This window comes from Rhinopithecus roxellana, chromosome 13, assembly GCF_007565055.1.
Source record: "Rhinopithecus roxellana isolate Shanxi Qingling chromosome 13, ASM756505v1, whole genome shotgun sequence".
Classification (NCBI taxonomy): domain Eukaryota; kingdom Metazoa; phylum Chordata; class Mammalia; order Primates; family Cercopithecidae; genus Rhinopithecus; species Rhinopithecus roxellana.
In genome coordinates this window covers 105,660,532-105,686,684 of record NC_044561.1, presented here as the reverse complement: position 1 = coordinate 105,686,684, position 26,153 = coordinate 105,660,532, and the positions used below count along the sequence as shown (strand labels likewise).

The 26,153-nt window shown below is 50.4% G+C and overlaps 1 protein-coding gene across 1 annotated transcript in view; it reads left to right on the top strand.

The window, feature by feature from the left end:
• The window catches only part of SNTA1 (syntrophin alpha 1), a 35,855-nt gene extending 11,799 nt beyond the window's left edge, over positions 1–24,056 (top strand). The window contains exons 3-8 of the mRNA XM_010360588.2: positions 13,829–14,033; positions 19,229–19,436; positions 19,584–19,714; positions 21,675–21,871; positions 23,122–23,309; positions 23,411–24,056. Of these exons, the coding sequence (XP_010358890.1) occupies positions 13,829–14,033; positions 19,229–19,436; positions 19,584–19,714; positions 21,675–21,871; positions 23,122–23,309; positions 23,411–23,503 (1,022 nt within the window). The 3' untranslated portion in view covers positions 23,504–24,056. The remainder of the gene's footprint in view (positions 1–13,828; positions 14,034–19,228; positions 19,437–19,583; positions 19,715–21,674; positions 21,872–23,121; positions 23,310–23,410) is intronic.
• The last annotated feature ends 2,097 nt before the right edge of the window (positions 24,057–26,153 follow it).

Genomic DNA, 26,153 nt, shown 5'->3' with positions numbered 1-26,153 from the left:
CTTGAGAATCATGCTGACCTTGACTGACTCTTGAGCTTTTCTGTTCTGAGTCCTCAGAACTCTGAGGCCAGCTCCCTACTGGCTCTTCCCAGGAAGATGGCCACTGCCAGATGTACTGCCTTTGATTTGGCTTAATGCATCACCATTGTCAAAAGCGGGATGTCATTCATGGATGTAGCTAATTTGGGGCCACCCTGTTCAACTTAGCTGAGTCATGCTGTGTCCCAGAGATGCTGGAGGGACCCCTGTCCCAGAAAGAGGGCATGAATGGAGATCCTGTTCAGTTCTCCCACGGCCGCAGAGACCTGTTGTTCTAACCATTGTTCTCAAGGAAAAGTTTACTTGGCTGTGCACACACATAGCTTTGGACCATGTGACTCCCCACAGACAAAACTTGGCTTAATCCAGCCCTGGCCTGTTCCCCGGACCTTGATTAAAATGCCTTATGGGCCTCTGGAGGCAAGTTCTGGCCCTGATGAGCTGTGTGACCCCGGCTGCTCCTGATGGTGGAGGAAATAATAGTGATAATAATCAGGATGGTAGTGTCTGCTGCTTATTGAGCACCCACACTGTGCTCAACAACATGAACGCCTACTATGCTAAGTGCCTTCCCTATGTTTGTTTTCTTCTTTGAGATGGAATCTCGCTCTGTTGCCCAGGCTAGAGTACAGTGGCACGATCTCAGCTCACTGCAACCTCCGCCTCCTGGGTTCAAGTGATTCTCCTATTTCAGCCTCCCGAGTAGCTGGGACTACAGGCGCGTGGCACCACGCCTGGTTAATTTTTTGTGTTTGTAGTAGAGATGGGGTTTTACCATGTTGGCCAGGCTGGTCTCGATCTCTTGGCCTCAGGTGATCCACCTGCCTTGGCCTCCCAAAGTGCTGGGATTACAGGTGTGAGCCACCGCGCCTGGCCCTTCCCTATGTTATTTCATTGAATCCTCAATGTCACCCCTATGAATTAGGTACATTATTCATTGTATAGATGAGAACACTGAAGCTCAGGGAGGTGACATTACTTGCCCAAGGTCACACTGTGGCAGAGATGGAATATGAGCTCAGGTCTTTCAGATGCCAAAACTTATATATATATATTTTAATTACAAAAATTTTATAAGAGACAGGGTCTCCCTCTGTCATGCACGCTGGAATGCAGTGGCATAATCATGGCTCACTATAGTCTCGACTTCCTGGGCTCAAGCTATCCTCCTACCACAGCCTCTCCAGTAGCTGAGACTACAGGCATGCGCCACCATACCCAGCTATTATTGTTTTGATTTTTTGTAGAGATAGGGTCTCACTATATTGTCCAGGTTGGTCTCAAACTCCTGGACTCAAGTGATTCTCCTGCCTCAGCCTCCCGAAGTGCTGGGATTACAGGTGTGAGCCAGCACGCCTGGCTGAAAACCCATATTCTCTTTTTTTTTTGAGATGGAGTCTCGCTCTATTGCCCACACTGGAATACAGTGGCACAATCTCAGCTCACTGCAAGCTCCGCCTCCCGGGTTCACGCCATTCTCCTGTCTCAGCCTCCCGGGTAGCTGGGACTACAGGCGCCGCCACGTCGCCCGGCTAGTTTTTTGTAGTTTTTAGTAGAGACGGGGTTTCACCGTGTTAGCCAGGATGGTCTCGATCTCCTGACCTCGTGATCCGCCCAACTCGGCCTCCCAAAGTGCTGGGATTACAGGCTTGAGCCACCGCGCCCAGCCTAGAAAACTTATATTCTTAAATACTTACCTGCACTACAGGTTATGTCACCTCTCTGAGACTCAGTTTATTCACCCTTATTAAATAAAGATACTATGGCTGGGTGCAGTGGCTCACACCTGTAATCCCAGCACTTTGGGAGGCTGAGGTGGGTGGATCACCTGAGGTCAAGAATTTAAGACCAGCCTGGTCAACATGGTGAAATCCCGTCTCTACTAAAAACACAAAATTTAGCATGTGCCTGTAGTCTCAGCTACTCAGGAGGCTGAGGCAGGAGAATCACCTGAGCCCAGGAGGTGGAGGTTGTGGTGAGCTGAGATCACTCCACAGCACTCCAGCCTGGGCGACAGAGTGAGACTCCGTCTCAAAAAAAAAAAAAAGTAATAAAAATAAACATAAATGAGGACATTAATTCATCTCATCAAATTGGTGAAATTAGGTGAAGGTGTGTTTGAGAGAGTTGAGCTTGGCCCCAATATATAGTGGGTGCTCAATAAGTACTGCTTTCTCCCATTACTAAGATTCTGGAACCCTGAATCTAGGCTTCCGAGTTGATATGAGCATTATCTCTGAACCCTGGCTTGTATGGCTTGGTATGTGTGGTATATTTTTGAAAAATAAACTAGATTTTTTAGAAAATTTAAAAAGTAGGCCAGGCGCGGTGGCTCACACCTGTAATCCCAGCACTTTGGGAGGCTGAGGCGGGCAGATCACGAGGTCAGGAGATCGAGACCATCTTGGCGAACACGGTGAAACCCTGTCTCTACTAAAAATACAAAAAAATTAGCCGGGCATGGTGGCGGGTGCCTGTAGTCCCAGCTTCTAGGGAGGCTGAGGCAGGAGAATGGCGTGAACCCGGGAGGCAGAGCTTGCAGTGAGCCAAGATCGCACCACTACACTCCAGCCTGGGTGACAGAGCGAGACTCCGTCTCAAAAAAAAAAAAAAAAAAGAAAAGAAAATTTAGAAAGTAATACATGCTCATTCAAAAATATCCAGCTTAGTCTGAGCAACATAGTGAAACCCTGTCTCTCCAAAAAAGAAGTTACAAAAATTTGCCAGGCATGGATGGCACATTCCTGTAGTTGCAGCTACTTGGGATGCTGAGGCTGAAGGATCATTTGAGCCCGGGATGTGGAGGATGGAGTGAGCTGGGATTGTGCCATTGCACTCCAAGTTGGGTGACAGAGTGAGACCCTGTCTTGAAAAAAAAAAAAAAAGTGGCTCATGCCTGTAATTACAGCACTTTGAGAGGCTGAGGTGGGAGGATCCCTTGAGACCAGGAGTTCGAGACTAGCCTAGGCAACATGGCAAGACTTCATCGCTACAATTTTGTTTTGTTTTGTTTTTTTGAGATGGAGTTTTGCTCTTGTTGGCCAGGCTGGAGTGCAATGGCGTGATCTCGGCTCACTGCAACCTCCACCTCCTGGGTTCAAACGATTCTCCTGCTTCAGCCTCCTGAGTAGCTGGGATTACAGGCGCACAGCAACACGTCTGGCTAATTTTTGTATAGTAGAGATGGGGTTTCGCCACTCCTGACCTCAGGTGATTTACCCGCCTCGACCTCCCAAAGTGCTAGGATTATAGGCATGAGCCACTGTGCCTGGCCCAATTTTTTTTTTTTTTTTTTTAGGTGGAGTCTCACTCTGTTACCCAGGCTGGAGTGCAGTGGTACTATCTTAGCTCACTGAAACCTCCACCTCCTGGGTTCAAGTGATTTTCCTGCCTCACCTTCCCAAGCAGCTGGGATCACAGGCATGTGCCACCATGCCTGGCTGATTTTTGTATATAGTATAGGTGGGGTTTCACCATGTTGGCCAGGCTGGTCTCAAACTCCTGACCTCAGGTGATCTGCCTAAGGCCTCCCAAAGTGCTGGGATTACAGGCATAAGTCACTGTGCCCAGCCTACAAAAAATTTTTGTTTTTTTTTTGAGATTGAGTCTTGCTTTGTTGTCCAGGTTGGAGTGCAGTGGCATGATCTTGGCTCATTGCAACCTTTGCCTCCCAGGTTCAAGCAATTTTCCTGCCTCAGCCTCCTAAGTAGCTGAGATTACAGGTGCCGGCCACCACACCTGGCTAATTTTTGTATTTTTAGTAGGGATGGGGTTTCATCGTCTTGATCAGGCTGGTTTCAAACTCCTGACCTCAAGCAACCCAGCTGCCTCGGCCTCCCAGAGTGCTGGGATTAAAGGCGTGAGCCACTGCGCCTGGCCAAACATTTTTTTAAAAATTAGCTGGGCGGCTGGGCGCGGTGGCTCAAGCCTGTAATCCCAGCACTTTGGGAGGCCGAGACGGGCAGATCACGAGGTCAGGAGATCGAGACCATCCTGGCTAACACGGTGAAACCCCCGTCTCTACTAAAAATACAAAAAAACTAGCCGGGCGAGGTGGCGGGCGCCTGTAGTCCCAGCTACTCGGGAGGCTGAGGCAGGAGAATGGCGTAAACCCGGGAGGCAGAGCTTGCAGTGAGCTGAGATCTGGCCACTGCACTCCAGTCCAGGCGACAGAGTGAGACTCCGCCTCAAAAAAAAAAAAAAAAAAAAAAAAAAAATTAGCTGGGCATAGTGTTGTGCACCTGTAGTCCCAGCTCTCAGGAGGCTGGGTAGGAGGATTGCTTGAGCCCAGGAGTTCAAGGTTGTACCCAAACTATGATTATGCCACTGTACTGTAATCTGGGCGACAGAGCAAGACACTGTCTTTTAAAAAAAAAAATTACCAACAACAAGAGAGTGTAAAGGGAACATCTTATAGAGATAACCAGTGTTGATACTTTCACACATTTTCTTCCAGAAAGTTTCCATATTTGTTTTTATCACGTAATAAGTTGAGAACATGTAAGTCTTTTTCATTTTTAAAATCTTTTTAATATTTTTTATTTTATAATTTTTTTGAGACAGTGTCTCGTTCTGTTGCCCAGGTTGGAGTGCAGTGGCACAATCATTGCTCACTGCAGCCTCGACCTCCTGGATTCAAGTGATCCTCCCATCTCAGCCTCCTGAGTAGCTGGGACTACAGGTGGATACCACCACATCCAGCTAAATTTTTGCGCTTTTTGTGGAGACGGGATTTCACCATGTTGCCCAGGCTGGTCTTGAACTACTGAGCTCAGTTGCTCTGCCACCATTGGTCTCCCAAAGTGCTGGGATTACATGTGTGAGCCATTGCGCCTGGCCCCTCATTCTTGTTAATGGTCATGTAATGTCCCATTACTGGGCTGGAGGACTACACATCTGTAGTCCTATTTACTCCTGAGGCTGAGGTTGGAGGATTGTTTGAGGCCAGGAATTCGAGAGTGGAGTGCACTATGATGCACCTGTGAACAGCTGCTGCATTCCAGCTTGGACAACATAGCAAGACCCCATGTCTACAAATTAAAAAAAAAAAATTCCTGCCGGGCATGGTGGCTAACGCCTGTAATCCCAGCACTTTGGGAGGCCGAGGTAGGCAGATCATGAGGCCAGGAGATTGAGACCATCCTGGCTAACACGGTAAAACCCTGTCTCTACTAAAAATTCAAAAAATTAGCCAGGCATGGTGGCGGGCGCCTGTGGTCCCAGCTACTTGGGAGTCTGAGGCAGAAGAATGGCGTGAACCCAGGAGGCGGAGCTTGCAGTGAGCCGAGATCGTGCCACTGCACTCCAGCCTGGGTGACAGCGAGACTCTGTCTCAAAAAAAAAAAAAAAAAATCCCATGGATTTGTTCATTCATATAACACATACTTACTGAGCCCTTGCTCTGTGCCAGGACTGAATGCAGGCACCAGGGATATAGCCATGAACAAGACTGAGTAGTGTCTGCCAGTCGGGGAGTCCACATCTTGTTTTTTTTTTTTTTTTTTTGAGACGGAGTCTCGCTCTATCGCCCAGGCTGAAGTGCAGTGGCCGGATCTCAGCTCACTGCAAGCTCCGCCTCCCGGGTTTACGCCATTCTCCTGCCTCAGCCTCCCAAGTAGCTAGGACTACAGGCGCCTGCCACCTCGCCTGGCTAGTTTTTTGTGTATTTTAGTAGAGACGGGGTTTCACCGTGTTAGCCAGGATGGTCTCGATCTCCTGACCTCGTGATCTGCCCGTCTCGGCCTCCCAAAGTGCTGGGATTACAGGCTTGAGCCACCGCGCCTGGCCTCACATCTTGTTTTTAGCAGCCCCTACTCACGAATATTCAAGTTGTCCCTAGCCTCTTGCAGGATAGACAATAGTGTTATGAGCCTTCTGTGCACCTGTGAGCACTTATCTGAAGGGTGGTTCCTGGAATGGTTGCTGTTAGGTCAAAAGGGTCACATGCTTTTGGGATCTTATATAGGTTGTAACCCCTGTAGTACTCAAGGGTGTGGTAAGGTGAGATTTTATCCCCCAAAGTGTGGCAACCCCTGGGCTCTGCTGGTCATCCCTGTTATAGGGCCTGCCAGAGTCTAGGAACTATTTATAGTTCAGCCTTGCTAGACCAGCAAGACCTTAAAGGTCATCCCTTCCAGAGCCTGCTGGAATCCCAAGTCCTCTTCACACCATCCTGGGTGGATGGGTGGGCAGCCGGAACTTGAATCCTCAAGTTCAAGATGAGGGCTGACATGTCAGTGCCCATTATATAGGCAAAGAAACTGAGGCTCAGAGAGACCTTGCCTCATGCAAGTGATAGTACAGGGCCTGGATTCAGATCCTCGTCTGTCTGTCACCACATTACATGCCTATCCCCTTATACTGTCACACTAGGAACAGCGGCAGAAATCATAACCACACTGCTGTTTCTGGACAGTCCTGTTCTATGCCAGGCAGGAGAAGGTGCTTTACAGGTATTGAATCTTTCACTTATTTATTTTTAAATTGGCTTTTTCTTTTTGAGACAGGGTTTCTCTCTGTCACCCAGGCTAGAGTGCAGTGGCACAATCACAGCTCACTTTAGCCTCAACCTCCTGGGCTCAAGTGATCCTCCCACCTCAGCCCCCTGAGTAGCTGGGATTACAGGTGTGCACCACTACACCTGGCTAATTTTGTGTATTTTTGGTAGAGACAGTGTTTTGCCATGTTGGCCAGGCTACTCTTGAACTCCTGGGCTCAAGCAATCCTCCTGTCTTGGACTTCCAAAGTGCTCACAGGTGTGAGCCACTGAGCCCAGACGAATCTTTTTGTTTGTTTGTTTGTTTGTTTGAGATGTCTGTCACCCAGGCTGGAATGCAATGTCGCAATCCTGGCTCACTGCAAACTCTGCCTCCCGGGTTCGAGTGATTCTCCTGCCTCAGCCTCCCAAGTAGTTGGGATTACAGGCGTCTGCCACCATGCCTAATTTTTGTATTTTTAGGAGAGACGAGGTTTCATCATGTTGGCCAGGCTGGTCTTGCACTCCTGGCCTCAAGTGATCCACCTGCCTCGGCCTCCCAAAGTGCTGGGATTACAGGCATGAGCCACTGCACCCAGCCTCCAGCTGGATCTTTTTTTTTTTTTTTTGAGATGGAGTCTTGCTCTGTCACCCAGGCTGGAGTGCAGTGGCGTGATCTTGGCTCACTGCAACCTCTGCCTCCTGAGTTCAAGCAATTCTCCTGCCTCAGCCTCCCAAGTAGCTGGGATTACAGGCGTGTGCCACCACACCTGGCTTTTTTTGTATTTTTCATAGAGATGGGGTTTCGCCATGTTGGCCAGGCTGGTCTCAAACTTCTGACCTCAGGTGATCTGCTTGCCTTGGCCTCCCGAAGTGTTGGGAATACAGGCGTGAGCCACCGCACCCGGCCGTCAGGTACTATTCTTGATGGTGAGGATACCCTAGTGAACTGGAAAACAGGGCAGCCCCTGCTATCAGGGAACTGACATTCTGGTTAGGGGAGAAAGGCTATGGGCTAGTAAACAATGGCTCTGTCATCTAATATCAAGCAGGGGTAAGTAAATGGCCACACACTGAACAGACAAGGAACAGCTTGAGCTTGGAGGACAGGCTTCCCTTCAGCCAGGACACTGAGTCACAGACATTTATTAAGCACTGGGATAAGTACTGGAGATCCTGTTGCCCAAACACGTGTTCCCTTCTCTCAGCAACGCATATGTGACCCCCAGTCCATTTATACTGGACTGAGTGAGTGATCCTCCCCTGTTTCTCTTCCGTGTGTTTCCAGTGGAATCTATTCCTGGCTCTTTGGGGCCAGGGCCAGATCTTGGCTTCCCTCCTTGGCAGACCTGGAGGTCCCTGGAAATTGGGGTGTCTCAGCTTCCCTGAGGAGGAAGGGCCCATGTGTCACTGCTTATCAGGTTCCCAGGCCAGAGGCTTGGCTGGGGAGGATGGGGGCACTGGCTAGGCCTATCTTTGGAGTCTCAAGAATGCTGGCCACAGGGCTGTGGTTGTGCCCACAGCTCTCTAGGCCACAGGCTTTGGCAGCCCCACCCTGCCTTGTCGGGTGACTCAGGCAGAAATCAGAGAGGGGAGGAGGCCTCAGAGTTGGGCTATTTATGGCCACACTCTGGGGCCCCCAGGACCCCACCCCCACTCTGGGACAGGCCACTTGTTTTGTGAAATGCAAGCCCTGATTCTGGCATCAGCTGGTATGCTGTCCATTTATAGCATGTTCCTGTGGGAAAGGAGGGGGACCCAGGTCTGGGATGGCTGGGTGAGCAGAGGATCTGGCAGTTTCTCTGGCTTCAAAGTTGACAAATGTTCATTTGCTGAGCACGTAGTGTATGAGATCTCTGCTGGATTCTGGGGACACAGAAGAGTCAGACCAGGTCCCTGCCCTCAAAGTGCTCTCAGTCTAGTTGGGGACACAGACCCCACATAGACAATCACAGGGGAGTGAAGCGTAGGGGACTGAGGAGGTGATGGGTATGATGAATCCAGATTGGGCATCTGGGAAGGCTTCCTAGAGGAGGTGACCTGTGAGCTGGGCCTGGATCTCCTGGGCTATGGCACCTCTTACCTCCTGCTAAATTAGCCTGTCCTGCCCTGGCATTCATTTTTTCATTCACAGAACACTGACTCTGGGTTTGTTTGTTTGAAACAGGGTCTTGCTTTGTCATGCAGGCTGGAGTGCAGTGGTGTGATCAAGGCTGACTACAGCTTCAACCTGGGCTCAAGCAAGCCTCCCACCTCAGCCTCCCACCTCACCCTCCCAAGTACCTAGGACTACAGATGCACACCACCATGCCCAACGAGTTTTTTGTATTTTGGTAGAGACGGGGTTTTGCCATGTTGCCCAGGCTGCTCTCAAACTCCTAGGCTCAAGTGATCTGCCTGCCTCGGCCTCCCCAAGTGCTGGGATTACAGGCGTAAGCTACTACCTGGCCAACTCTGGGTTGGAAGAGCAAGCCCAGTTTCTTTCTTTCTTTTTTGAGACGGAGTCTTGCTCTGTTGCCCAGGCTGGAGTGCAATGGCACGATCTCGGCTCACTGCAACCTCCACCTCCTGGGTTCAAGCGATTCTCCTGCCTCAGCCTCCTGAGTAGCTGGGACTATAGGCGCATGCCACCATGCCTGGCTAATTTTTATATTTTTAGTAGAGATGGGGTTTTACCACTTTGGCCAAGATGGTCTCAATCTTCTGACCTCGTGATCCACCCGCCTCGGCCTCCCAAGTGCTAGGATTACAGATGTGAGGCACCGCACCCAGCCATTTCTTTTAGGAGTTCCCAGTTTTGTGGAGGAGACAACCCCAACACACAGAATCAGAGACCTAGGAAGTGTGGGCAAGGAAGGCTGATAAGTGAGAAACACCCATTTCTTGAGTCCTTAATACTTACCACATGCCTTACAACATTTTATTTAATCTTGACATCTCTCTGAGGTAGACATTTTTTTTTTTTTTGAAACAGGGTCTCGCTCTGTTGCCCAGGCTGGAGTGCAGTGGCGTAATCTTGGCTTACTGTGACCTCTGCCTCCTGGGCTCAAGCAATCCTCCCACCTCAGCTTCCTGAGTAGCTGAGACTACAGGTGCACACTACCATGCCTGGCTAATTTTTTGTATTTTTGGTAGAGACAAGGTTTTGCTATGTTGCCTAGGCTGGTCTTGAACTCCTGGGCTCGAGCAGTCTGCCTACCTCGGGCTCCCAAAGTGCTGGGATTACAGGCGTGGGCCACCATGTCTGGCTGTAGTTATTCATCTTTTATTTTTATTACTTTTTATTTTTATTATTATTTTTTTGAGATAGAGTTTCGCTCTTATTGCCCAGGCTGGAGTGCAATGGCGCAATCTCGGCTCACTGCAGCCTCTGCCTCCTGGGTTCAAGCAATTCTCTTGCCTCAGCCTCCTGAGTAGCTGGGATTACAGGTGCGTGCCACCATGGCCCGGCTAATTTTTGTATTTTTAGTAGAGACAGGGTTTCGCCATGTTGGCCAGGCTGGTCTTGAACTCCCAGCCTCAGGTGATCCTCCCGCCTTGGCCTCCCAAAGTGCTGGGATTACAGGCTTGAGCCACTGTGCCCAGCCCTATTCATTTTTTATTGACTAGCAGATTGAGGCCCAGAGAGGTGAATGACCTTGTCCATGGTTACACAGCTAGACAGTGCTGGAGCTGGAATTCAAATCCAAGACCATCTGACTCCAGAGGGAATTGCATTTTCTTTCTTTTCTTTTCTTTTTTCTTTCTTTTCTCTCTCTCTCTTTTTTTTTTTTTTTTTTTTGTGAGACAGGATATCACTCTGTTACCCAGACTGGAGTGCAGTGGCATAATCATGGGTTGTTGCTGCCTCTGCCTCCTGGGCTCAAGCGATCCTCCTGCCACAGCCTCTTGAGTAGGTGGGATCACAGGTGTGTGTCACAACACCTGGCTAATTTTTTTTTTTTAATTGTACTTACTTTCTTTCTTTCTTTTTTTTTTTTTTTTTGAGATGGGGTCTCGCTCTGTCCCTCAGGCTGGAGTGCAGTGGCGCGATCTTGGCTCACTGGAACCTCCGCCTCCTGTGTTCAAGCAATTCTCCTGCCTCAGCCTCCCAAGTAGCTGGGATTACAGGTGCCCACCACCATGCCCAGCTAATTTTTTTCTGTATTTTTAATAAGGACAGAGTTTCCCCATGTTGGCCAGGTTCATCTCAAACTCCTGAACTCAAGCAATCCACCCACTGTGGCCTCCCAAAGTGCTGGGATTACAGACATGAGACACCGCGCAAGGCCGGGAACTGCATTCAATAGTGTGGAAGTTTGGAAGCTCATACAGCTTCTGAGTAGTTAGTATGATTGGACTAGAGGGTGAGATGAGGGATATGGCAAGAAGTGAAGCCAGGGAGGAGGACAGGACCTATGGGCAGGGCCCACATCCTAGAGGGCATTGAAGTTAGGCAAAGGGTGCACGGGAGCCAGAGCAGGGCTTTGAGCAGGGGAGGGATGTGGCCACTTGTAGCAAGGAGATGTAGCAGTTGCATCATTGGGGGCTGTATTTGTCAGGATGGTTTTGACTGCAAGTAACAGGAACCCAATTCAATGAGGTTTAAACATCGAAGAAAATGTGTTATCTTCCAGAACATCTTGAGGCAGCATGGCTCCAGGGAAGATTAATTTAGGGGCTCATGGTATCATCGAAAACTCAGGTCTCTCCATCTTTCTGCTTCACCATCTTCAATGTGTGGACCCCAACCTTTGTGGTCAAAAAGTAGGCCAGGCACAGTGGCTCACACCTGTAATCCCAGCACTTTTGGAGGCCGAGGCTAGCGGAGCACCTGAGGTCAGGAGTTCAAGACCAGTCTGGCCAACATGGCGAAACTCCATCTCTACTAAAAATACAAAAATTAGCTGGGTGTGGTGGTACGCACCTATAAGCCCAGCTTCTTGGGAGGTTGAGGCAGGAGAATTGCTTGAACCTGGGAGGCAGAGGTTGCAGTGGGCCAATATTGCACCACTGCACTCCAGCCTGGGCGACAGAGCGAGACTCTGTCTCAAAAAAAAAAACAAAAACCTGTAATCCCAGCACTTTGGGAGGCCGAGACGGGCGGATCACGAGGTCAGGAGATCGAGACCATCCTGGCTAATATGGTGAAACCCTGTCTCTACTTAAAAATACAAAAAACTAGCCGGGCGACGAGGCGGGCGCCTGTAGTCCCAGCTACTCGGGAGGCTGAGGCAGGAGAATGGCGTAAACCCGGGAGGTGGAGCTTGCAGTGAGCTGAGATCCGGCCACTGCACTCCAGCCTGGGTGGCAGAGCAAGACTCCGTCTCAAAAAAAAAAAAAAAAGAAAAAATAAGTAGCTGTCGTTGTGCTAGTACCAAGCTCCCTCCTAGCAACTTTGAAAGGTGAAAGGAGGAGAAAAGGAAGGCAGTGTTTTTTTCATCAAATCTCATTGGCCAGAACTGTATTGTTTGCCCCTTTCTAAACCAATCACAAGCAAGAAGGATGGAATGATCATGATTAGATTTGACCAATCAAGGTTCTCCCTCTAAGCTGGGGAGAAGCTGAGCCTCTAGGACTCAGGGTTCTCTTAGCAAAGGAAAAAGAGGGGAGATGGTTTTTGGCTGTCAAGTAGGCTGTGACATGTCCCACTTCTGCTGCCCTTTGAGACATAATCCAATAATCAGTCGTGGGGTAAGTCGTTGCTGCAGTGATAAGTCATTTGAGTCCTAGTCCCCAAAAGTCAGATCTAGGTTTGCTTCTTCCAAAAAAACCTGGCCCTGCTTTCTTTCAACATTGCTTCTATTCCAACCCTAATAGGGTTTGTAACTCCCTCTCTTGCCCCCGTTTGCTTTGAATCCTATCTGAGCCTCAGAGGCATCTCCTGCGACAGAAATAGCTTCTTATCTGGTTCTTCCAGGAAGGTGGGCCAAGAATTCCTAACTCCTTCCTGGGCTGTCCACTCACAGGGCACGTTGACTGGGCTTTGACTGCAGACGTCAGATAGCTAGCAAGCCAGATGGCCCTGGGAGCAGGTGTGGTTGAGAGCAGAGGAAGAGAGGCTGCAGAGGAAGAGAGGCTGCCCACAGGCTAGCAGGCATCAGGCACCCATAGAGGGTATATCGTTGTTGGGAGAAGAGAGACAAGGTCTTGGGAAAGTCATCTTTTTTTTTTTTTTGGAGACAATCTAACTTCATTGTCCAGGCTGGAGTGCAGTGGTGCAATCTTGGCTTATTGCAACCTCTGCTTCCCATGTTCAAGTGATTTTCATGCCTCAGCCTCTCAAGCAGCTGGGATTACAGACATGTAGCACCCCTCCCAGCTAACGTTTGTATTATTAGTAGAGACAGGGTTGCACCATGTCCTGACCTCAAGTGATCCACACTGCCTCAGTCAGCCTCCCAAAGTGCTGGAATTATAGGCGTGAGCCACCATGCCCAGCCTGGGAAAGTTTTTTTTTTTTTTTTTTTTTTTAGACAGAATCTTGCTCTGTTGCCCAGGCTGGAGTACAGTGGTGTGATCTTGGCTCACTGCAACCTCCTCCTCCCGGTTGCAAGTGATTCTCCTGCCTCAGCCTCCCCAGTAGCTGGGATTACAGGTGCGAGCCACCACGCCCGGCTGGTTTTTGTATTTTTAGTAGAGACGGGGTTTCACCATGTTGGTCAGGCTGGTCTCAAACTTTTGACCTCAAGTGATCTGCCTGCCTTGGCCTCCAAAAGTGCTAGGATTATAGGCGTGAGCCACCACGCCCAGCCTGGGAAAGTCTTTTAACCACCTTCTTGTATACACTGTCTAGGAGTTCAAGACCAGCAACATGGTGAGACCCCATCTCTACAACAAATCAATAGCTGGGTGTGGTGGTGCATACCTGTAGACCCAGCTACTTGGGGAGCTGAGGTGGGAGGACTGATTGATCTGGGAGACTGAGGTGGTAGTGAGCTGTGATAGCACCACGGCACTCTAGTCTGGGTGACAGAGAGAAACTGTCTCAAAAAAAAAAAAAAAAAGTCACATGGCCACACCTCACTGCAAAGGAGGCTGGGAAATAGTCTTTCTTCCAGGTGGCTGTGTGTCTGTCAACCACAGGGAAAATGAGAGAAGGGATATAGGCGGGCCCTATCTCTATATAGGGATACAGAAAAGGGGTATAGTATTTTCTGCTCCACTGCCCCGTCAGAGACTTTAACCTAGAAGAATTTGTTAATATCACTATTGGACTCTTGCTTACTAAAGGTCTAATAGTGACACTGGACACTCTTAATAAATTAGTGACAATTGTGATATGTGCTGGGAGCCCATGTCACAGTGGTGACTGCTGATGTCTCTCCCAATCAGTCAAGTATATGAAGGACGTCTCACCGTATTTCAAGAACTCTGCTAGTGGGACCTCGGTCAGCTGGGACTCACCTCCTGCCTCACCCCTTCAGCGGCAGCCTTCCTCCCCTGGCCCCACACCCCAGAACCTCAGCGAGGCCAAACACGTGTCCTTGAAGATGGCATATGTCTCGAAGAGGTGCACCCCCACTGACCCGGAGCCCAGGTAAGGCTGGGCTGGGGGGCAACTCAGACAGACAGATGCCCTGGTGTCAGGTGGTAGGACCAACGGAAAGACACCTCTGTTGTACGAATGACCAGCGTGATGCCAGAACATAGTAGGTGCTTAAAAGATAGATTGACTGGAAGCATGAGTGAAGCTATGGAGATGATGGTGTGCTTTGCTTCTCACTTCTTCCTCTGGGCAGCTCATACATGGGGATGAACTTGGTCTGGGGAATAACCCTGTGTTCCAGTCCTGGTTCTCTTTGAACTAGGCCCTTTTCCTCACTGACCTTTAGATTATCCATTGTGAGATAAGGTTGTTAGACTCACTGATCCTCTCTTCTCTTCCCACTCTGCTTGAGCTCTGAGATGTCTGGTTTTATCAGGGCCATGGACGGTTACATCCTTCACATCTGAGCAGCCTTTAACAGTTCATTGATAATATTGATACCACCAAACATTTACTGAGTGTATACTGTGTACCCAGCACTGTGCTGAGTGCTTTCCATGTGCAATATTATTTAGCTCTCACAGAGGCCCAATGGGCAAAGTCCTATTATTTCGCCTCCTTTTTATTTTATTTTATTTTTATTTTTGAGCCAGAGTTTTGCTCTGTCACCCAGACTGGAGTGCAGTGGTGCAATGATCTTGGCTCACTGCAATCCTGCCTCCTGGGTTCAAATGATTCTCCTGCCTTAGCCTCCCAAGTAGCTGGGACTACAGGTGCCCGCCACCACACCTGGCTAACTTTTTTTTTTTTTTTTTTTTGAGACAGAGTCTCGCTCTGTCGCCCAGGCTGGAGTGCAGTGGCCGGATCTCAGCTCACTGCAAGCTCTGCCTCCCGGATTCATGCCATTCTCCTGCCTCAGCCTCCCGAGTAGCTGGGACTACAGGCGCCCGCCACCTCGCCCAGCTAGGTTTTGTATTTTTTTAGTAGAGATGGGGTTTCACCGTTTTGGCCAGGATGGTCTCGATCTCCTGACCTCGTGATCCGCCTGTCTCAGCCTCCCAAAGTGCTGGGATTACAGGCTTGAGCCACCACGCCTGGCCTACTTTTTTTTTTTTTTTTTTTTACAGAGTCTCACTGTGTCGCCCAGGCTGGAGTGCAATGGTGTGATCTTGGCTCACTGCAACCTCCGCCTTCTGGGTTCAAGCAATTCTCCTCCCTCAGCCTCCCAAGTAGCTGGGATTACAGGCGCCCGCCACCATGCCTGGCTAATTTTTTGTATTTTTAGTAGAGATGGGGTTTCTCCATGTTGGTCAGGCTGGTCACGAACTCCTGACCTCAGGTGATCCGCCTGCCTCGGCCTCCCAAAGTGCTGGGATTATAGGTGTGAGCCGCTGTGCCCTGCCCAACTTTTGTATTTTTTGTAGAGATGGGGTTTCACCATGTTGGCCAGGCTGGTCTCGCACTCCTGACCTCAGGTGATCTGCCTGCCTCGGCCTCCCAAAGTGCTGGGATTACAGGCATGAGCCATTGTTCCCAGCTCACCTCCATTTTATAGATGAGGACAGAGAGGGGAAGGAACCTGCTTGAGATCACACAACCAGAAAGGGTGGCGCTTGCCTCATTCCTGGTAGTCCTTTCTGCTTTGGAAGCTGCAAGATGCCTGAGTGATGGTGGTGGCTGAATGGCGCATATTTGGTCAAGTGGGATATGCAGTGTTGGAGGTGATGTTTAAGTGGTATATGCATTACAAGCTTGGGCTGTGGGTCCTAGTGACAGCCAGGGTTCAATGCCAAGCAAATGTCCAACATTGGCTGGGAGGGCTGGTTAATGTCCAGTATCCAAATCTCTTGGTCTCGCTTGATGCCACACCTCTTGCTTGCCCCCATGAGGCAAGAACTGGTGATTCACAGGTCACTTGCAGATGCTCTACAGAAGAGCCTTTGTTTTTGTTTTTGTTTCTGAGATGGAGTCTCGCTCTGTTGCCCAGGCTGGAGTGCAGTGGTGCAATCTTGGCTCATTGTGGTCCCCTTCTCCTGGGTTCAAGCGATTCTCCTGCCTCAGACTTCCCAAGTAGCTGGGATTACAGGCACCTGTCAACATGCCCGGCTAATTTTTTTTTGTATTTTAGCAGAGACAGGGGTTCACCATGTTGCCCAGGCTGGTCTTGAATTCCTGAGCTCAGGAATTCTGCCTGCCTCGGCCCCCCAAAGTGCTAGGATGACAGGCATGAGCCACCACGCCCGGCTGTATTTTTACTAGAGATGGGGTTTCACCACATTGGCTAGGCTGGTCTCAAACTCCTGACCTCAAGATCCATTCACCTTTGGCTCCCAAAGTGCTGGGATTACAGAGGTGAGCCACCATGCCTGGCCCGGAAGGGCCTTTTGTGAGGGTGAAGGTGAGGTAGTATTAGTCCTTTCAGAGACTCATAGAACCTTAGACTCCCAGCCTGATCCCAGACATTACCTGAAACATGTGTATATGTTTCTAAGTGTGTGCACATGTAGATGACATGTAAATGCAAGTGTTTATATGTATATGTGAGAGCATTTGCATGTGAGTATAGATTTGTACGTGTTTATATGTTATTTGTGTATGTGTATGCACATATGTGTCTGCATGTGTGTTTGAACATGTACATGCCTGAATATATATGTAATCTGAATATAACTGGGGTTCCATATGGTCCACTGTCAGTGCAGTATCCCAGTCATAGGGATACAGCCTGGCAACCAAAATATAATGAAAACTACTTCAAACTTTTACTCAATGTTAGGATTGAACTGGGCTGCAAGTATAGAAACTCTAACAAGCAATTACTTAAATAAAAGGGGTTAATTTTCCCACGTTTAAAAAAAGTCCAGGGGTCCGCTATTCAGGCTGCTGTAGATGCTCAAGGATGCCAGGCTTCTAGCTTCCTGCTCTGCCATTTTAATTATGGGTGGTTTTCTTCTTTGTGGAGGCAGGATGGTGGCTGCATCCCAAGAACTGTGTTCATATTCCAGGCAGAAAGAAGACAAAAGCCAAAGAGTCTTTTCTCCTGGTATTTTGGCTATCTGTTGCTATATCACAAACCATTCCTAAAATTTAGTGGTTTAGAAAACAATAATTTATTAGTTCTTTTTTTTTTTTTGAGATGGGGGATCTCACTCTGTCACCCAGGCTGGAGTGCAGTGGTGCAAGCTCAGCTCACTGCAACCTCCACCTCCCGGGTTCAAGTGATTCTGGTGCCTCAGCCTCCCAAGTGGCTGGGACTACAGGTGCCCACCATGACATCTGGCTAATTTTTTTGTGTTTTTAGAAGAGATGGGGTTTTGCCCTGTTGGCTAGGCTGGTTTTGAATTCCAAGTGATCTGCCCCGCTCAGCCTCCCAAAGTGCTGGGATTATAGGTGTGAACCACCATGCCTGGCCTCAAACCTCTTTAGTTTGGTTTTGTTGTTGTTGTTTTGTTTTTCTTTTTGTTTTTGTTTTTAGATGGAGTTTCACGCTTGTTGCCCAGGCTGGGGTGCAATGGTGCGATCTCGGCTCACCGCAACCTCCACCTCCCGGGTTCAAGCGATTCTCCTGCCTCAGCCTCCCTAGCACCTGGGATTACAGTCATGTGCCACCACGCCCGGCTACTTTTGTGTTTTTAGTAGAGACGGGGTTTCTCCATGTTGGTCAGGCTGGTCCTGAACTCCTGACCTCAGGTTATCCGCCCGCCTCAGCCTCCCAAAGCGCTGGGATTACAGGCATGAGCCACTGCGCCCGGCCTGTTTTTCTGTTTTTTAAGATGAGGTCCTGTGCTGTCATCTAGGCTGGAGTGCAGTGGCACCCTTATAGCTCACTGCAGCCTCAAGCTCCTGGGCTCAAGTGATTCTCCTGCCTCAGCCTCTAAGTAGCTGGGACTACAGGCACGTGTCACCATGCCTGGCTAACTAAAAAAAATTTTTTTTTTGGGCTGGGCAGAGTGGTTCATGCCTGTAATCCCAGCACTTTGGGAAGCCGGGGCGGGCGGATCATGAGGTTAGGAGATCGAGACTATCCTGGCTAACACGGTGAAACCCCGTCTCTACTAAAAATGCCAAAAATTAGTCAGGCATGCTGGCAGGCGCCTGTAGTTCCAGCTACTCAGGAGGCTGAGGCAGGAGAATGGCATGAACCCGGGCGGCGGAGCTTGCAGTGAGCAGAGATCGTGCCACTGCACTCCAGCCTGGACGACAGGGCGAGAGTACATCTCAAAGAAAAAAAAAATTTTTTTTTTCTTTTTTAGAGATGAGTGTCTCACTTTGTTGTCCAGGGTGGTCTTGAACTCCTGGGCTCAAGCCATCCTCCTGGCTTAGTCTCCCGAAGTTCTGGGATTACAGGCATGAGCCACCATGCCCAGCCTAGTTTTTTTTTTTTTTTTTTCCTGCTCTTATTAGTGAATTAGTTTGGTTCTACGCAACAAGGAGAACCTGAGAGCTGGCCCAGAAGAGGATGTTCCTTAGAAACCAGGAGAAAGGGGCAAGATTAGGAATGGTCACAAAGCAATAATTTAGGCCCCATCACACCACCGTGCATGTTTGAGTGTGTGTGTGTATTTGTGTGTATATGCATATGTGTAGGCCGGGCACAGTGGCTCATGCCTGTAATCCCAGCACTTTGCAGGGCAAGGCAGGCTGATCATTTGAGGTCAGGAGTTCGAGACCAGCCTGGCCAAGATGGTGAAACCCCATCTCTACTAAAAATAAAAAAAATAAGGCCGGGCACGGTGGCTCATGCCTGTAATCCCAGCACTTTGGGAGGCCGAGGCGGGTGGATCACGAGGTCAGGAGATCAAGACCATCCTGGCCAATATGGTGAAACCCCATCTCTATTAAAAATACAAAAATGATCTGGATGTGGTGGCGTGCACCTGTAATCCCAGCTTCTTGGGAGGCTGAGGCAGGAGAATCGCTTGAACCTGGGAGGCGGAGATTGCAGTGAGCCGAGATCGGGCCATTGCAGTGCAGCCTGGGTGACAGAGCGAGGCTCTGTTTCAAACACAACAACAAAAACCCCACAAAAGACATGAATATGTGTGTGTGTCTCACACTCTCTTGTCCCTATGCCCCATAAGGCCCCAGCAACTGCGGCTGGAGCCCAGCAGTGAGGGTCGCTCCTGATTCTCAGCGATATCCCCCTGGTTTCTCCTGGTTTGGTGGTGGGTGGGGTTTCTTGAGCCAGGGTTGGGCAGCTGCAGCCTAGTGGTCAGGTCCTTGCCTCTACCCATTTGTGCCTGCAGGTATCTGGAGATCTGCTCGGCAGAAGGCCAAGACACCCTATTCCTGAGGGCCAAGGATGAGGCTAGCGCGAGGTCGTGGGCGAGTGCCATCCAAGCCCAGGTCAACGCTCTGATGCTGCGGGTCAAGGATGAGCTGCAGGCACTGCTGGCAGCCACCAGCACAGCTGCGAGCCAGGACATCAAGCAGATTGGCTGGCTGACTGAGCAGGTGCCTGCTGGGCCTGGGACCTATCCCTCCCTCTCTTCTGCTCCTTTGGAGCTGGCCCTGTTCCCAGTGCCCTGGCCACCTTGCCCCGCCCGGGTCCTCTGCCTTCTCTTCCCCTACCCATCCTCACTGCTGTTTTGTCCCCTGCAGCTGCCCAGTGGGGGCACGGCCCCCACCCTGGCCCTACTGACTGAAAAGGAACTGCTCCTCTACTCTTCTCTCCCTGAAACCCGCGAGGCCCTGAGCCGGCCAGTCCGTACTGCCCCACTCATCGCCACCAGGTACCCACGGGCAGGGGCAGTATGTCTCCCCCAGAACTTGCTGGGAGATGCTCCAGCAAGGCCCCAGAAGCTGGGAACTCCAGCCCTGTCCACCCTCAGCTATTCCCCAGGTGACCTGAAGCAAGTCTCTGCCCTGTCTGGGCCTCAGTTTCCTTATCTGTAAAATGGGTGCTTGGAACAAAAGGATATAAAGTCCCCACTAGTCACTCATTCATTGACACTTATGCCTTATGCTGCATGGGTCAGAGGGCACAGAGCTGACCCCAACAGTTGCTGCCTCCAGAGAGAACCTTGTCTGGTTGGGGAGACAGACCCAGAAACAGCCATTACAGTGCAGAGTTTGTAGGAGCCACTTAACTCTGTAGGGGTAGTTGAGGAAGGCTTCAGGGAGGAGGTGACGTCTGAGCTGGACTTTGATGGATGAGTAGAAGTTTTCTGTTTAAGAAAGGGTGAAAGAGCATCCCATGCAGAGAGAACATCATGGTCAAAGGTACAGAGGCATGAAGGGCCATAGCGTGTTCATGGAGCTATGAGTTTGTGATAACCAGAATTCATGCAGGAAATGGAGAGAAGGGAGTTGGCACGGCCCGATCTTGCAGAGCTTCTTTTGCCTGATTAAGGAATGTTAGCTTTATCTTAAGAGTTTGGCAGTGTTGAAGGGTTTAAGCTGGGGAGCGAGGTGCTCTGGTTTCTTTAAGAGAATCCCTGTGGCTGCCACGTGGAAGATGCAGCGGAGAGTACAGGATGGAAGTGGGGAAGCGCTGCAGTCATGCAGGAGAGATTATGGTGGCTGGGGGAGGTGGAGGTGGGCGGCAGGAGCAGATGGAGAAGAAAGGCAGCATTGGCATTGGAAACCACATGGGTGTAAAATTAACAGGGCTCTGTGCTTGCCAGATGGGGCGGGTGAAGGAGGGGTCTGGAATGAACAGGAGGTTTGGAGCTGGTGTCTGGGTGAGCGTGGGACTGGGGGTGGGGGTGGAAAGGGAGGAGGCTGGAGCAAGATGCTGAGTCAAGTCCAGAGTGTGTGTGGGATGGAGAGGGAGCTTGGATAGGAAGCTTGGGGACTCAAGGGTCTGCAGCTCAGGGCTGGAAAGTGGAAGGCTGGCGTCAGCAGCAGTCTGAGGGGGAACTGAGCTATAGGAGAAAGAGTGGGTGAAGGGAGGAACAAAGAGGGATATGGAGCAGAACTCTTAGGTCTGCCCCAGAGAGGGGCAGTTGGCTTACCAAGGCCACACAGCAAGTGACAAGCTGCAGGGGTCTGAAGTCCTTGTCACCCATGTCTCCTTACCTCAGGCTGGCTCTGGCCCGTGTGTCAGGAGCCTGCTGGCTACTAGGGATAATTAGGTCCTGGATTGTCTACCTAATCAAGTGATTCAAGTCAGGCCACAAATGTTTATTGAGCACCTACTGTGGTCAAGCATAGTTTTACTTACTGGGAATACAGTGGTGAATGCAAGATCAACATTTCTAACCTAGCTGACATCCTAGTGAAAAAGACAGTAAAAAACCAACAAAAACAAATAATAAAAAGTATAATTTCTGGTACCATGATGAAAAAGTAAGGCCAGTGAGTGACAAGGGTGCTATTTTGGACTGGCAGGCCAGGGAAAGCTTCTCAGAGGAAGTGACATTTAAACTAACATCTGAAGGAAGTGAGAGAGTGAGCCATGCAGATAATCAGGGAAGCGTGTATAGGCAGAGGGAACAGCATATGCAGAGGTGCTGAGGCAGGCGTGTGCTAGGTGTGTGTGAGGACGCCAGTATAGCCGGAGCCAAGGGAGCGACGGGGAGGGTGGCAGGAGATGTCTTCTGCTGAGTCAATCAGTGCCCCCTGGCAAGTCCTGTCCTGTTAGGTGGTAAAGGATTTACAGGGTTTTTCCCAGGTCACTGGCCCCTTTGCCCAGAACTATTTGCCCCCTGCCTGAGGCCTCATGCTCAGCCCTCTGCCCCTCACCCCCAGACTGGTGCACTCAGGCCCCTCCAAGGGCTCAGTGCCCTATGATGCAGAGCTCTCTTTTGCCCTGCGCACGGGCACGCGTCACGGTGTGGACACTCACCTGTTCAGCGTGGAGTCACCGCAGGAGCTGGCTGCCTGGACCCGCCAGCTGGTGGATGGCTGTCACCGGGCCGCCGAGGGTGTGCAGGAGGTGTCTACAGGTGTGCTGGGAGGATCTGGGAGTGTCCCTCTGGTAATGAGCCTCTTATCCCCAGGGGCATTCAAGCTTCCTTCTTTAGGGCACTTCAGGAGGGGACAGAAAATGGGGTTTGGAGGTCAAGGTGGGTGGATCACCTGAGGTCAGAAGTTTGAGACCAGCCTGGCCAACATGAAAAAACCCCGTCTCTACTAATAATACAAAAATTGGCTGGGTGTGGTGGCTCATGCCTGTAATCTCAACATTTTGCGAGGCTGAGGCGGGTGGATCACTTGAGGTCAGCATTTAAAGACCAGCCTGGCCAAAATGGTGAAACCCTGTCTCTACTAAAAATACAAAAATTAGCCAGGTGTGGTGGCGGGCGCCCGTAGCCCCAGCTACTCAGGAGGCTGAGGCAGAAGAATTGCTTGAATCTGGGAGGTGGAGGTTGTAGTGGTCCCAGATTGCACCACTGCACTCCAGCCTGGGCAACAGAGCAAGACTCTGTCTCAAAAAGAAAAATAATAATACTAATAATACAAAAATTAGCTGGGCATGGTAGTAGGTGCCTGTAGTCCCAGCTATGCAGGAAGCTGAGGAACAAGAATCGCTTGAACCCGGGAGGTGGAGGTTGTGGTGAGCCAAGATAGTGCCTGCTGCACTCCAGCCTGGGTAACAGAGTAAGACTGTTTCTCCAAAAAAAAAAAAAAAAAAGGAAGTTGGGTTTGGGCCCTCTGTTTTGGATGTGCAGGTACCCTGGCAGGCAGAGACTCTTCTCCCTGGGGTTTTCTTGCTCCAGCTTTGTCAATCTGCTGGTGAGGATGTGAGAGATGGCACTTGGGGTACGGTTGCCAGAGGAAATACAGGACACCCAGCCTCATTTGAATTTCAGGTTAACAATGAATACTTTTTTCATAGAAGTATGCCCAAATTAGTCATTGTTTATCTGAAACTTAAATTTAGCTGGGCAACTCTGCAGGTCTCCAAGGGTGGTGCTTGGTCGATCTGATGATGCCTTTATCAGGAGTGAGCCTCCAGTCCATGGCAGATTTTAAGCTCCCCCTTTCCACTTGTGGACTGGAAGTGGGTGTAGGTCCTCTGAGGGTGGGGGTGATGACTCTCTGCAGGGTGGGTGTACAGGTGCCACGACAAACAGTGAGCCTCCTGTCCCTGGAGGCATTCAGGCCCCACTTTGTGAGCTGCAGTGGGGGTTGGAGGTTGGGGTGTAGTCTCTGAGGTGCCAGCTGTGCCTGTACCTATGTGCCCTCCCTGCAGCCTGCACATGGAACGGGCGTCCCTGCAGCCTGTCTGTGCACATCGACAAGGGCTTCACACTGTGGGCGGCTGAGCCAGGTGCAGCCCGAGCTGTGCTCCTGAGACAGCCCTTCGAGAAGCTGCAGATGTCTTCAGATGATGGTGCCAGTCTCCTTTTCCTGGACTTTGGAGGTGCTGAAGGCGAGATTGTGAGTGAGGGGCTGCCTTTCCACCCTGGGGAGGAGGGGGTGAGCACTCTTGGAGGCCAGGCTGGCCAGGGCCCTCACTCTTCTCTCCATCCACCCTGCAGCAGCTGGACCTGCACTCGTGTCCCAAAACCATAGTCTTCATCATCCACTCCTTCCTCTCGGCCAAAGTCACCCGCCTCGGGCTGTTGGCCTAGAAGTCGCCGGATGCACCAGCCCTGAAGAGGGGTGTCCATGACATGGCCTGAGCTGGGCCTCCACCGACTGCCTGCTCACCCCTGGGCTGAGGGAAGGGAGAGGAGAGGAACAAGGGCCTCCGAGACCCCACCCCTGAGGGAGACTGGATTGGTCTTGGGGCCCAGGGCCCAGGACCCAGACCCAGGACAGAGTGGACTCTGCCTGTGATGGGGTGGCCTTCCTGCTGCCCCCCTCCACTAGTGCCTTTTGCGGAGAGATATTTTGTGTACACAGAAGCCATTCCGAGTCTGGGACCTGCCCCTGTGCGGATCCTGACCCCAGCTAACAGCTGAGCTGCCAGGCCTCCTTGAGGCCCCTAAGCCACCCCCAGAGGTCCCATCTGAAGCTGGAGTCCCCTGGGGTCAGCGGCAAGAGAAACAAGAGGAGACTTCGTTTGTTTTTCCCCTCAGCCCTGCCACCTTGGGGAGTCTGGTTTTTCTTTTCATCCTCTCTCTCCTCCTTACTCTTGGATAAATAAACAGCCTGTGAGCACACAGGCAGCCCGGCCCAGTGTCTGTGGTCTGTGCCTTGGCCTTTGGGTCCTGGGGTGGTCCCTGCAGTCCCAAGATGGACAAGACCAAGGACTGGGGCACCTTTCCCTGGAGAAGAACAGACTTTTACCACATGGGCCAAAGAGAGTGTATTGGTTATCTATTGTTGTGTGACAAATTACCCCACATTTTTTGCAGCTTAAAATGACAAATATTCATTATCTCTTAGGTTCTGTGGGTCAGGGATTTGAGAAAGGCTAAGCTGGGTTGTTCTTGTCTCAGGGTCGCTCATGAGGTTGCAGTCAAATTGTCGGCTAGGGCTGCAGTCATCTGAAGGCTTGACTGGGGCTGGAGGATCCATTCTAATACTGCTCATGCACATGGCTGTGGGTAGGAGGTCTCCGTTCCTCACCATGTAGGGCTAACCCTAGAGCTGCTGCTTGAGTTTTCTCATGATATGGCAGTTGGCTTTCCCCAGAATGAGACAGAAGAGAGAGCAAGGAGGAAGCCACAAACAGTGCCTCTTACGACCCAGTCTTGGAAGCTGTACACTGTTGCTTCTGCTTTGTTCTATTTGTTAGAAGTGAGTCACTAAGTTCAGTCCACACTCAAGGGGAGGGGAATTAGGCTCCACTTCTTGAAGAAAGGAATGTCAAATAATTTGTGGATCCATTTCAAAGCCATCTTAGAGAGCTTCAGGACCCTTTCCTGCAGAAGGGAGGTGGAGTGGAATGTGTTTGGTGCTTCGGAAACTGCAATGTGCTGACTGGATGTGACTCCCTACTAAAATCACAATGACAACAGCAATGATGGAGAATTTTTTTTTTTTTTTTTTGAGACGGAGTCTTGCTCTGTCACCCAGGTGGGAGTGCAGTGGTGTGTTCTCAGCTCACTGCAACCTCCACCTCCTGGTTCAAGTGATTCTTCGGCCTCAGCTTCCCGAGTAGCTGGGATTACAGGTGCCCACCACTGCCCACCACCATGCCCCCCTACTGTTTTGTATTTTTAGTAGAGACGGGGTTTCACCATGTTGGCCAGGCTGGTTTTAAACTCCTGACCTCAAGTCATCCTCCTGCATCAGCTTCCCAAAGTGCTAGGACACCTCAGCTACTCAGGAGGCTGAGGCAGGAGAATCGCTTGAAGCTGGGAGGTGGAGGTTGCAGTGAGCTGAGATCGCGCCACTGCACTCCAGCCTGGGTAACAGAGTGAGATTTGGTCTCAAACAAACAAACAAAACAGACGACAACAACAACAACAAATTAGCCGGGCATGGTGGTGTGCGCTTGTAATCTCAGCTACTTGGGAGGCTAAGACAGAATCATTTGAACCCTGGAGGTGGAGTTTGCAGTGAGCAGAGATTACGCTACTGCACTCAGCCTGGGCCCCAGAGCATGACTCCGTCTCAAAAAAAAAAAAAAAATTGAGAACAGGTAACTTGACTTTGAGGCAATTACTTTTAGCTTACTTATAATGGCAGCATTGTTTCTTTGTGAAAATGAAACTTTCTCAGCTTATCCACTAAATTTTCAGCAACATCCCAAACCACCAAAGACTCACTCATTTTACTTCTGGCCATCAGCAGTCTGGTGCCTTCACTTGGAACACCACCCCCCGCCCTATTTTTTGTTTTTGAGGTGGGGTCTTGCTTTGTTGCCCAGGCTGGAGTGCAGTTGCGGGATCCTGGCTCACTGCAGCTTTGGCCTCCCAGACTCAAGTGATCCTCCTACCTCAGCCTCCCAAGTTGCTAGGACTACAGGCCTGTGCCACCATGGCTGGCTAATTTTTAATTTTTTAATTTGTTGTTGAGATGGGGTCTTGCCATGTTGCCCAGGCTGGTCTCACACTCCTGAACTCAAGCAATCCTCTGGTCTTGGCCTCCCAAAGTGCTAGGATTACAGGCAGGAGTCACTATTCCCAGCCTTGGACCCCTTTTAGGAATGGCGTGGCGAGCTAGGTGTGGCAGCTCACACTTGTAATCCCAGCACTTTGGGAGGCTAAGGAGGGTGGATCACTGGAGGTCAGGAGTTCAAGACCAGCCTGGCCAATATGGTGAAACCCCATCTCTACTAAGAATACAAAAATTAGCCAGGTGTGGTGGCATGTGCCTATAGTCCCAGCT